This window comes from Oncorhynchus gorbuscha, unplaced genomic scaffold, assembly GCF_021184085.1.
Source record: "Oncorhynchus gorbuscha isolate QuinsamMale2020 ecotype Even-year unplaced genomic scaffold, OgorEven_v1.0 Un_scaffold_2037, whole genome shotgun sequence".
Lineage (NCBI taxonomy): Eukaryota > Metazoa > Chordata > Actinopteri > Salmoniformes > Salmonidae > Oncorhynchus > Oncorhynchus gorbuscha.
The window spans coordinates 15001-28122 of record NW_025746648.1 but is presented as its reverse complement, the minus strand read 5'-3'; the positions used below and the strand labels follow the sequence as shown (position 1 = coordinate 28122).

Below are 13122 nucleotides of genomic sequence, written 5' to 3'. Positions count from 1 at the left end.
ACGCTCTAACCACAAGGCTACCTGCCAGTTACTAGCACAACACTCTAACCGCTAGGCTACCTGCCGGTAACTAGCCCAACACTAACCACTAGGCTACCTGCCGGTTACTAGCCCAACACTCTAACCACTAGGCTACCTGCCGGTTATTAGCCCAACACTCTAACCTCTATGCTACCTGCCGGTTACTAGCCCAAAACTCTAACCAAACATTTTTATATCTAAACCAAGATAGACCTTAGCCCGTCGTTTCAAATGGGAAGCAATTAGTCATAGTGGGCAGAACAAGCAAGGAGGTGGGCAGAGCCAAGCAGGAGCTAGCGAGATCCTATTAGCGCGTTCTAGCATGTATGCGCATATTTCCATTAGGGAACGCCTTCTCTGTGAAGTGAGTGTGCAATAACTCCATTTGCACTCCTTCTAAACAACACCATTTTTTAAAGCTTTGGCAAAGATTAAAGTCTGCTAAACTTAGTCCACTCTGTTAGTAACATAATCTAGTTTTGGGAACAAAATTATTATTTTTTTAAATGTAAATTGTGTCTGGCCAAAATCCATCTCGTTCCATCTTCTCCCGGCAACTGGCAACTGGGCTTCCTCTCATTACCTGGCGCTCATGTTGTGGACCTTAGTCATCCTCTCGAGCAATGTTTCTCCTTGCAGGATGTGATGTCATAGGTTGGACAGGAAGTACAGTAATGTCATAGGTTGGACAGGAAGTATAGTGATGTCATAGGTTGGACACTAGGTACATTAATGTCATAGGTCGGACAGGCAGTACAGTGATGTCATTGGTTTGACAAGAAGTACAGGGATGTCATAGGTTGGACAGGAAGTACAGGGATGTCATAGGTTGGACAGGAAGTACAGTAATGTCATAGGTTGGACAGGAAGTACAGTAATGTCATAGGTTGGACAGGAAGTACAGGGATGTCATAGGTTGGACAGGAAGTACAGGGATGTCATAGGTTGGACAGGAAGTACAGGGATGTCATAGGTTGGACAGGAAGTACAGGGATGTCATAGGTTGGACAGGAAGTACAGTGATGACATAGAGAACACACTACCATATGAGCCAGTTCGTGAGCCACCACAGTCAAGACTCTCTCTTTGTTTCCAACAGAGGAGATGGCTGGATCGTACAGGAGGGCTGTCTCTCTGTAGGTGATCAGACCCCAGTTCTCCATGGCTCCAGCATTGAAGTCAGGGAGAGCTATCTGGTCTACAGGGGAAAAGACAATAAAGGAGGCCTAAATGGTACCCTATTCCCTTTATGGTGCACTACTCTTGACCAGAGCCTTAGTGCACTTTATAGGAAATAGGGAGCCATTTGGAACGTAACCAACAATCTGTTGGGAGACTTAGTTTCACAGAGTATAATACATTTACATTACATTTAAGTCATTTAGCAGACGCTCTTATCCAGAGCGACTTAATATAAGTGTAGGCCTACATGTGTACACATGCACTCATGGAGCTGAGGTCTGAATGCTAAGCTAACTTACCTGACAGGTCTGAATGCTAAGCTAACTTACCTGACAGGTCTGAATGCTAAGCTAACTTACCTGACAGGTCTGAATGCTAAGCTAACTTACCTGACAGGTCTGAATGCTAAGCTAACTTACCTGACAGGTCTGAATGCTAAGCTAACTTACCTGACAGGTCTGCATGCAAAGCAAAGCTAACTTACCTGACAGGTCTGAATGCTAAGCTAACTTACCTGACAGGTCTGAATGCTAAGCTAACTTACCTGACAGGTCTGCATGCTAAGCTAACTTACCTGACAGGTCTGCATGCTAAGCTAACTTACCTGACAGGTCTGCATGCTAAGCTAACTTACCTGACAGGTCTGCATGCTAAGCTAACTTACCTGACAGGTCTGCATGCTAAGCTAACTTACCTGACAGGTCTGCATGCTAAGCTAACTTACCTGACAGGTCTGCATGCTAAGCTAACTTACCTGACAGGTCTGAATGCTAAGCTAACTTACCTGACAGGTCGGAATACAACGCTGACTTACCTGACAGGTCTGCATGCTAAGCTAACTTACCTGACAGGTCGGAATGCTAAGCTAACTTACCTGACAGGCCTGAATACAACGCTAACTTACCTGACAGGTCTGAATACAACGCTAACTTACCTGACAGGTCTGAATACAACGCTAACTTACCTGACAGGTCTGAATGCTAAGCTAACTTACCTGACAGGTCGGAATGCTAAGCTAATTTACCTGACAGGTCTGAATGCTAAGCTAACTTACCTGACAGGTCGGAATGCTAAGCTAACTTACCTGACAGGTCTGAATGCTAAGCTAACTTACCTGACAGGTCTGAATGCTAAGCTAACTTACCTGACAGGTCTGAATGCTAAGCTAACTTACCTGACAGGTCTGAATGCTAAGCTAACTTACCTGACTTGGACAGTGGGTAGCTGGCATTGTAGTATCGTTCAAAAAACTTGAGCATTGGTCCTGTAACATTGAGAGCATAGTTTCCGTGTCCCTCAGCTATAGCTTTCCTCCGAGCCCAGATACGGACCTGCAAACAATTAGTATCAACTATCAATCATGACTACAGTCTAACCACAGCAGCATCAGTCATCACTACAGTCTAACCACAGCAGTATCAGTCATCACTACAGTTTAACCACAGCAGTATCAGTCATCACTACAGTCTAACCACAGCAGTATCAGTCATCACTACAGTCTAACCACAGCAGTATCAGTCATCACTACAGTCTAACCACAGCAGCATCAGTCATCACTACAGTCTAACCACAGCAGCATCAGTCATCACTACAGTCTAACCACAGCAGTATCAGTCATCACTACAGTCTAACCACAGCAGCATCAGTCATCACTACAGTCTAACCACAGCAGCATCAGTCATCACTACAGTCTAACCACAGCAGCATCAGTCATCACTACAGTCTAACCACAGCAGTATCAGTCATCACTACAGTCTAACCACAGCAGCATCAGTCATCACTACAGTCTAACCACAGCAGCATCAGTCATCACTACAGTCTAACCACAGCAGCATCAGTCATCACTACAGTCTAACCACAGCAGCATCAGTCATCACTACAGTCTAACCACAGCAGCATCAGTCATCACTACAGTCTAACCACAGCAGTATCAGTCATCACTACAGTCTAACCACAGCAGTATCAGTCATCACTACAGTCTAACCACAGCAGCATCAGTCATCACTACAGTCTAACCACAGCAGCATCAGTCATCACTACAGTCTAACCACAGCAGCATCAGTCATCACTACAGTTTAACCACAGCACTCAGTCATCACTACAGTCTAACCACAGCAGCATCAGTCATCACTACAGTTTAACCACAGCAGCATCAGTCATCACTACAGTCTAACCACAGCAGCATCAGTCATCACTACAGTCTAACCACAGCAGTATCAGTCATCACTACAGTCTAACCACAGCAGCATCAGTCATCACTACAGTCTAACCACAGCAGCATCAGTCATCACTACAGTCTAACCACAGCAGTATCAGTCATCACTACAGTCTAACCACAGCAGCATCAGTCATCACTACAGTCTAACCACAGCAGTATCAGTCATCACTACAGTCTAACCACAGCAGTATCAGTCATCACTACAGTCTAACCACAGCAGTATCAGTCATCACTACAGTTTAACCACAGCACTCAGTCATCACTACAGTCTAACCACAGCAGCATCAGTCATCACTACAGTCTAACCACAGCAGCATCAGTCATCACTACAGTCTAACCACAGCAGTATCAGTCATCACTACAGTTTAACCACAGCACTCAGTCATCACTACAGTCTAACCACAGCAGCATCAGTCATCACTACAGTTTAACCACAGCAGTATCAGTCATCACTACAGTCTAACCACAGCAGTATCAGTCATCACTACAGTCTAACCACAGCAGTATCAGTCATCACAGCAGTCTAACCACAGCAGCATCAGTCATCACTACAGTCTAACCACAGCACTCAGTCATCACTACAGTTTAACCACAGCACTCAGTCATCACTACAGTCTAACCACAGCAGTATCAATCATGACTACAGTCTAACCACAGCAGTATCAGTCATCACTACAGTCTAACCACAGCAGTATCAGTCATCACTACAGTCTAACCACAGCAGTATCAGTCATCACTACAGTTTAACCACAGCAGTATCAGTCATCACTACAGTCTAACCACAGCAGTATCAGTCATCACTACAGTCTAACCACAGCAGTATCAGTCATCACTACAGTTTAACCACAGCAGTATCAGTCATGAATCTGAATGAGAGGAAACTGTAGCACCCTATTACCTGCAGTTGAAGTCGGAAGTTTACATACACTTAGGTTGGAGTCATTAAAACTCGTTTTTCAACCACTCCACAAATAAATTGTTAACAAACTATAGTTTTGACAAGTCGGTTAGGACGTCTACTTTGTGCCTGACACAAGTCATATTTCCAACAATTGTTTACAGACATATTATTTCACTGTATCACAATTCCCTTGGGTCAGAAGTTTATATACACTAAGTTGAATGTGCCTTTAAACAACTTGGAAAATTCCAAGAAATTGACATAATTTGAGTCAATTGGAGGTGTACCTGTGAATGTATTTCAAGGCCTACCTTCAAACTCAGTGCCTCTTTGTTTGACATCATGGGAAAATCAAAAGAAATCAGCTAAGCCCTCAGAAAATAAATTGTAGACCTCCACAAGTCTGGTTCATCCTTGGGAGCAATTTCCAAACGCCTGAAGGTACCACGTTCATCTGTACAAACAATAGTACGCAAGTATAAACACCATGGGACCACGCAGCCGTCATACCACTCAGGAAGGAGAGGCATTCTGTCTCCTAGAGATGAACGTACTTTGGTGCTAAAAGTGCAAATCAATCCCAGAACAACAGCAAAGGACCTTGTGAAGATGCTGGAGGAAACAGGTACAAAAGTATCTATATCCACAGTAAAACGAGTCCTATATCGACATAACATGAAAGGCCGCTCAGCAAGGAAGAAGCCACTGCTCCAAAACCACCATTAAAAAGCCAGACTACGGTTTGCAACTGCACATGGGGACAAAGATCGTACTTTTTGAAGAAATGTCCTCTGGTCTGATGAAACAAAAATAGAACTGTTTGGCCATAATGACCATCGTTATGTTTGGAGGAAAAAGGGGGATGCTTGTAACCGGAAGAACACCATCCCAACCATGAAACACAGGGGTTGTCATGTTTGTCATTTATTATCATGTCTTGTCCCTGTGCTCCCCATGCTATTCGTTTCCCTCTGCTGGTCTTATTTGGTTCTTTCCCTCCTTCTATCCCTCTCTCTCCCCCTCCCTCTCTCACTCTCTCGCTCTCTCTTCTCTCTATCGTTCCGTTCCTGCTCCCAGCTGTTCCTATTCCCCTAATCATCATTTAGTCTTCCCACACCTGTTCCCGATCCTTTCCCCTGATTAGAGTCCCTATTTATTCCTTTGTGATCCGTTCCTGTCCCGTCGGTTCCTTGTATTGTATTCACCATGCTGTGATTGCGTTTCGCCCTGTCCTGTCGTGTTTTTGCTGTGATTGTGTATCGCCCTGTCCTGTCGTGTTTTTTTGCCTTCATCAGATGCTGCGTGTGAGCAGGTGTCTCGGTCGACTACGGCCTGCGCCTACCCGAAGCGACCTGCAGTCTGTGGCCGCTTCTCCAGTTATTTCCCCTCTACAAGTCTAGAGGATTTCTGTTATTCCGTTTTGGACTTAAATAAACTCTGTTTCTGTTAAGTCGCTTTTGGGTCCTCTTTCACCTGCATGACAGAAGGAACCGACCAAGGAATGGACCCAGCGACTTCAGACGCTCGTTACACTGCCGTCAAGATCCAAGGAGCTATGCTCGGCAGACACGAGCAGGAATTGTCTGCTGCTCGCCATGCCGTGGAGAACCTGGCCGCTCAGGTTTCCGACCTCTCTGGACAGTTCCAGAGTCTACGTCTCGTGCCACCTGTTACTTCCTGGCCTGCCGAGCCTCCAGAACCTAGGGTTAATAACCCACCTTGCTACTCCGGGCAGCCCACTGAGTGCCGCTCCTTTCTCACGCAGTGTGAGATTGTGTTCTCTCTCCAACCCAACACATACTCTAGAGAGAGAGCTCGGGTTGCTTACGTCATTTCACTCCTTACTGGCCGGGCTCGAGAATTGGGCACAGCTATCTGGGAGGCAAGGGCTGATTGCTCTAACAAGTTCCAGAACTTTAAAGAGGAGATGATTCGGGTTTTTGACCGTTCAGTTTTTGGTAGGGAGGCTTCTAGGGCCCTGGCTTCATTATGCCAAGGTGAACGGTCCATAACGGATTATTCTATTGAGTTTCGCACTCTTGCTGCCTCTAGTGAGTGGAACGAGCCGGCGCTGCTCGCTCGTTTTCTGGAGGGACTCCACGCAGTGGTTAAGGATGAGATTCTCTCCCGGGAGGTTCCTTCAGATGTGGACTCTTTGATTGCTCTCGCCATCCGCATAGAACGACGGGTAGATCTTCGTCACCGGGCTCGTGGAAGAGAGCTCGCATCAACGGTGTTTCCCTGCTCCGCATCACAACCATCTCCCTCCTCTGGCTTTGAGACTGAGCCCATGCAGCTGGGAGGGATTCGCATCTCGACTAAGGAGAGGGAACGGAGGATCACCAACCGCCTGTGCCTCTATTGCGGAGTTGCTGGACATTTTGTTAATTCATGTCCAGTAAGAGGCCAGAGCCCATCAGTAAGCGGAGGGCTACTGGTGAGCGCTACTACTCAGGTCTCTTCATCTAGATCTTGTACTACTATGTCGGTCCATCTACGCTGGACCGGTTCGGGTGCTACATGCAGTGCCTTGATTGACTCTGGGGCTGAGGGTTGTTTCATGGACGAAGCATGGGTTCGGAAACATAACATTCCTTTCAGACCGTTAGACAAGCCTACGCCCATGTTTGCCTTAGATGGTAGTCATCTTCCCAGTATCAAATTTGAGACACTACCTTTAACCCTCACAGTATCTGGTAACCACAGTGAGACTATTTCTTTTTTGATTTTCCGTTCACCGTTTACACCTGTTGTTTTGGGTCATCCCTGGCTAGTATGTCATAATCCTTCTATTAATTGGTCTAGTAATTCTATCCTATCCTGGAACGTTTCTTGTCATGTGAAGTGTTTAATGTCTGCCATCCCTCCCGTTTCTTCTGTCCCTACTTCTCAGGAGGAACCTGGCGATTTGACAGGAGTGCCGGAGGAATATCATGATCTGCGCACGGTCTTCAGTCGGTCCCGAGCCAACTCCCTTCCTCCTCACCGGTCGTATGATTGTAGTATTGATCTCCTTCCGGGGACCACTCCTCCTCGAGGTAGACTATACTCTCTGTCGGCTCCCGAACGTAAGGCTCTCGAGGATTATTTGTCTGTGTCTCTTGACGCCGGTACCATAGTGCCTTCTTCTTCTCCGGCCGGGGCGGGGTTCTTTTTGTTAAGAAGAAGGACGGTACTCTGCGCCCCTGCGTGGATTATCGAGGGCTGAATGACATAACGGTTAAGAATCGTTATCCGCTTCCCCTTATGTCATCAGCCTTCGAGATTCTGCAGGGAGCCAGGTGCTTTACTAAGTTGGACCTTCGTAACGCTTACCATCTCGTGCGCATCAGAGAGGGGGACGAGTGGAAAACGGCGTTTAACACTCCGTTAGGGCATTTTGAGTACCGGGTTCTGCCGTTCGGTCTCGCCAATGCGCCAGCTGTTTTTCAGGCATTAGTGAATGATGTTCTGAGAGACATGCTGAACATTTTTGTTTTTGTCTATCTTGACGATATCCTGATTTTTTCTCCGTCACTCGAGATTCATGTTCAGCACGTTCGACGTGTTCTACAGCGCCTTTTAGAGAATTGTCTCTACGTAAAGGCTGAGAAGTGCTCTTTTCATGTCTCCTCCGTTACTTTTCTCGGTTCCGTTATTTCCGCTGAAGGCATTCAGATGGATTCCGCTAAGGTCCAAGCTGTCAGTGATTGGCCCGTTCCAAGGTCACGTGTCGAGTTGCAGCGCTTTTTAGGTTTCGCTAATTTCTATCGGCGTTTCATTCGTAATTTCGGTCAAGTTGCTGCCCCTCTCACAGCTCTTACTTCTGTCAAGACGTGTTTTAAGTGGTCCGGTTCCGCCCAGGGAGCTTTTGATCTTCTAAAGGAACGTTTTACGTCCGCTCCTATCCTCGTTACTCCTGACGTCACTAGACAATTCATTGTCGAGGTTGACGCTTCAGAGGTAGGCGTGGGAGCCATTCTATCCCAGCGCTTCCAGTCTGACGATAAGGTTCATCCTTGCGCTTATTTTTCTCATCGCCTGTCGCCATCTGAGCGCAACTATGATGTGGGTAACCGTGAACTGCTCGCCATCCGCTTAGCCCTAGGCGAATGGCGACAGTGGTTGGAGGGGGCGACCGTTCCTTTTGTCGTTTGGACAGACCATAAGAACCTTGAGTACATCCGTTCTGCCAAACGACTTAATGCCCGTCAAGCTCGTTGGGCGTTGTTTTTCGCTCGTTTCGAGTTTGTGATTTCTTACCGTCCGGGTAGCAAGAACACCAAGCCTGATGCCTTATCCCGTCTGTTTAGTTCTTCTGTGGCTTCTACTGATCTCGAGGGGATTCTTCCTTATGGGCGTGTTGTCGGGTTGACAGTCTGGGGAATTGAAAGACAGGTTAAGCAAGCACTCACGCACACTGCGTCGCGCGCGCTTGTCCTAGTAACCTCCTTTTCGTTCCTGTTTCCACTCGTCTGGCTGTTCTTCAGTGGGCTCACTCTGCCAAGTTAGCTGGTCATCCCGGTGTTCGAGGCACTCTTGCGTCTATTCGCCAGCGCTTTTGGTGGCCGACTCAGGAGCGTGACACGCGCCGTTTCGTGGCTGCGTGTTCAGACTGCGCGCAGAAGAAGTCTGGTAATTTTTTTCTGCTTCTGCTCCTGGTCTTGCTGGGTCTCAGTCTGTTCCCTGCCATCGCATCTCTCCTGTTCTTGTTCCTGCCCTTGCTGTGTCTCAGTCTGTCCCTAGTTCTCATTTTTTTTTTAGAGTAGTACCCTAGTTTCCCTTTTTTATCGTTTTTCGTTACGGTCCTGAGGAGAGGAGTTGGGTTCTTTCTCGGGACGTGCTGGACCGTTTGATCTATGATTTCCTCCGTTGCCGCCAGTGTTCCTCCTCGAGAGCGCCAGGAGGCGCTCGGTGAGTGGGGGGGTACTGTCATGTTTGTCATTTATTATCATGTCTTGTCCCTGTGCTCCCCATGCTATTCGTTTCCCTCTGCTGGTCTTATTTGGTTCTTTCCCTCCTTCTATCCCTCTCTCTCCCCCTCCCTCTCTCACTCTCTCGCTCTCTCTTCTCTCTATCGTTCCGTTCCTGCTCCCAGCTGTTCCTATTCCCCTAATCATCATTTAGTCTTCCCACACCTGTTCCCGATCCTTTCCCCTGATTAGAGTCCCTATTTATTCCTTTGTGATCCGTTCCTGTCCCGTCGGTTCCTTGTATTGTATTCACCATGCTGTGATTGCGTTTCGCCCTGTCCTGTCGTGTTTTTGCTGTGATTGTGTATCGCCCTGTCCTGTCGTGTTTTTTTGCCTTCATCAGATGCTGCGTGTGAGCAGGTGTCTCGGTCGACTACGGCCTGCGCCTACCCGAAGCGACCTGCAGTCTGTGGCCGCTTCTCCAGTTATTTCCCCTCTACAAGTCTAGAGGATTTCTGTTATTCCGTTTTGGACTTAAATAAACTCTGTTTCTGTTAAGTCGCTTTTGGGTCCTCTTTCACCTGCATGACAGGGGTGGCATCGTCATGTTGTGGGATGCTTTGCTGCTGGAGGGACTGGTGCACTTCACAAAATAGATGGCATCATGAGGCAGGAAAAGTATGTGGATATATTGAAGCTAAATCTCAAGACATCAGTCAGGAAGTTAAAGCTTGGTCGCAAATGAGTCTTCCAAATTAACAATGACCCCAAGCATACTTCCAAAGTTGTGACAAAATGGCTGAAGGTCAACAATGTCAAGGCATTGGAGTGGCCATCACAAATCGCTGACCTCAATCCTATAGAACATTTGTGGGCAGAACTGAAAAGGTGTGTGCGATCAAGGAGGCCTACAAACCTGACTTAGTTACACCAGCTCTGTCAGGAGGAATGGGCCAAAATTTACCCAACTTAATGTGGGAAGCTTGTGGAAGGCTACCCGAAACGTTTGACCCAAGCTAAACAACTATAAGGCAATGCTACCAAATACTAATTGAGTGTATGTGAACTTCTGACCCACTGGGAATGTGATGAAAGAATTAAAAGCTGAAATAAATCATTCTCTCTACTATTATTCTAACATGTCACATTCTTAAAATAAAGTGGTGATCCTAACTGACCTAAGACAGGGAATGTTTACTAGGATTAAATGTCAGGAATTGTGAAAAACTTTAAATGTATTTGGCTAAGGTGTATGTAAACTTCTGACTTCAACTGTATATAGTGCACTGATATGGACCAAATTCCTATGTGGTGTACTATATAGGGAATAACCAGAGTCCTCTGTGGTGTACTATATAGGGAATAACCAGAGTCCTCTGAGGTGTACTATATAGGGAATAACCAGAGTGATATGTGGTGTACTATATAGGGAATAACCAGAGTGATATGTGGTGTACAATATAGGGAATAACCAGAGTGATATGTGGTGTACTATATAGGGAATAACCAGAGTGATATGTGGTGTACTATATAGGGAATAACCAGAGTGATATGTGGTGTACTATATAGGGAATAACCAGAGTGATATGTGGTGTACTATATAGGGAATAACCAGAGTCCTCTGTGGTGTACTATACAGGGAATAACCAGAGTCCTCTGTGGTGTACTATACAGGGAATAACCAGAGTCCTCTGTGGTGTACTATATAGGGAATAACCAGAGTCCTCTGTGGTGTACTATACAGGGAATAACCAGAGTCCTCTGTGGTGTACTATACAGGGAATAACCAGAGTCCTCTGTGGTGTACTATACAGGGAATAACCAGAGTCCTCTGTGGTGTACTATATAGGGAATAACCAGAGTCCTCTGTGGTGTACTATACAGGGAATAACCAGAGTCCTCTGTGGTGTACTATACAGGGAATAACCAGAGTCCTCTGTGGTGTACTATACAGGGAATAACCAGAGTCCTCTGTGGTGTACTATACAGGGAATAACCAGAGTCCTCTGTGGTGTACTATACAGGGAATAACCAGAGTCCTCTGTGGTGTACTATATAGGGAATAACCGGAGTGATATGTGGTGTACTATATAGGGAATAACCAGAGTCCTCTGTGGTGTACTATATAGGGAATAACCAGAGTGATATGTGGTGTACTATATAGGGAATAACCAGAGTCCTCTGTGGTGTACTTTATAGGGAATAACCAGAGTGATATGTGGTGTACTATATAGGGAATAACCAGAGTGATATGTGGTGTACTTTATAGGGAATAACTGGAGTGATATGTGGTGTACTATATAGGGAATAACCAGAGTCCTCTGTGGTGTACTATATAGGGAATAACCAGAGTCCTCTGTGGTGTACTATACAGGGAATAACCAGAGTCCTCTGTGGTGTACTATACAGGGAATAACCAGAGTCCTCTGTGGTGTACTATACAGGGAATAACCAGAGTCCTCTGTGGTGTACTATACAGGGAATAACCAGAGTCCTCTGTGGTGTACTATACAGGGAATAACCAGAGTCCTCTGTGGTGTACTATATAGGGAATAACCGGAGTGATATGTGGTGTACTATATAGGGAATAACCAGAGTCCTCTGTGGTGTACTATATAGGGAATAACCAGAGTGATATGTGGTGTACTATATAGGGAATAACCAGAGTCCTCTGTGGTGTACTTTATAGGGAATAACCAGAGTGATATGTGGTGTACTATATAGGGAATAACCAGAGTGATATGTGGTGTACTTTATAGGGAATAACTGGAGTGATATGTGGTGTACTATATAGGGAATAACCAGAGTCCTCTGTGGTGTACTATATAGGGAATAACCAGAGTCCTCTGTGGTGTACTATATAGGGAATAACCAGGTCCTCTGTGGTGTACTATATAGGGAATAACCAGAGTCCTCTGTGGTGTACTATATAGGGAATAACCGGAGTGATATGTGGTGTACTATATAGGGAATAACCAGAGTCCTCTGTGGTGTACTATATAGGGAATAACCAGAGTCCTCTGTGGTGTACTATATAGGGAATAACCAGGTCCTCTGTGGTGTACTATATAGGGAATAACCAGAGTGATATGTGGTGTACTATATAGGGAATAACCAGAGTGATATGTGGTGTACTATATAGGGAATAACCAGAGTCCTCTGAGGTGTACTATATAGGGAATAACCAGAGTCCTCTGTGGTGTACTATATAGGGAATAACCAGAGTGATATGTGGTGTACTATATAGGGAATAACCAGAGTGATATGTGGTGTACTATATAGGGAATAACAGAGTCCTCTGTGGTGTACTATATAGGGAATAACCAGAGTCCTCTGTGGTGTACTATATAGGGAATAACCGGAGTGATATGTGGTGTACTATATAGGGAATAACCAGAGTGATATGTGGTGTACTATATAGGGAATAACCAGAGTGATATGTGGTGTACTATATAGGGAATAACCAGAGTGATATGTGGTGTACTATATAGGGAATAACCAGAGTCCTCTGTGGTGTACTATACAGGGAATAACCAGAGTCCTCTGTGGTGTACTATATAGGGAATAACCAGAGTCCTCTGTGGTGTACTATACAGGGAATAACCAGAGTCCTCTGTGGTGTACTATACAGGGAATAACCAGAGTCCTCTGTGGTGTACTATACAGGGAATAACCAGAGTCCTCTGTGGTGTACTATACAGGGAATAACCAGAGTCCTCTGTGGTGTACTATACAGGGAATAACCAGAGTCCTCTGTGGTGTACTATATAGGGAATAACCGGAGTGATATGTGGTGTACTATATAGGGAATAACCAGAGTCCTCTGTGGTGTACTATATAGGGAATAACCAGAGTGATATGTGGTGTACTATATAGGGAATAACCAGAGTCCTCTGTGGTGTACTTTA

The 13122-nt window shown here is 45.7% G+C and overlaps 1 protein-coding gene across 1 annotated transcript in view; it reads right to left on the bottom strand.

Annotated features, from left to right (window-relative positions):
• The window catches only part of LOC124024850 (aminopeptidase N-like), a 56980-nt gene that overhangs the window by 34265 nt on the left and 9593 nt on the right, over nucleotides 1-13122 (bottom strand). The window contains exons 4-5 of the mRNA XM_046338616.1: nucleotides 2408-2534; nucleotides 1065-1219 (exon numbers count right to left, since the gene is read on the bottom strand). Coding sequence (XP_046194572.1) covers nucleotides 1065-1219; nucleotides 2408-2534 — 282 coding nt within the window. The remainder of the gene's footprint in view (nucleotides 1-1064; nucleotides 1220-2407; nucleotides 2535-13122) is intronic.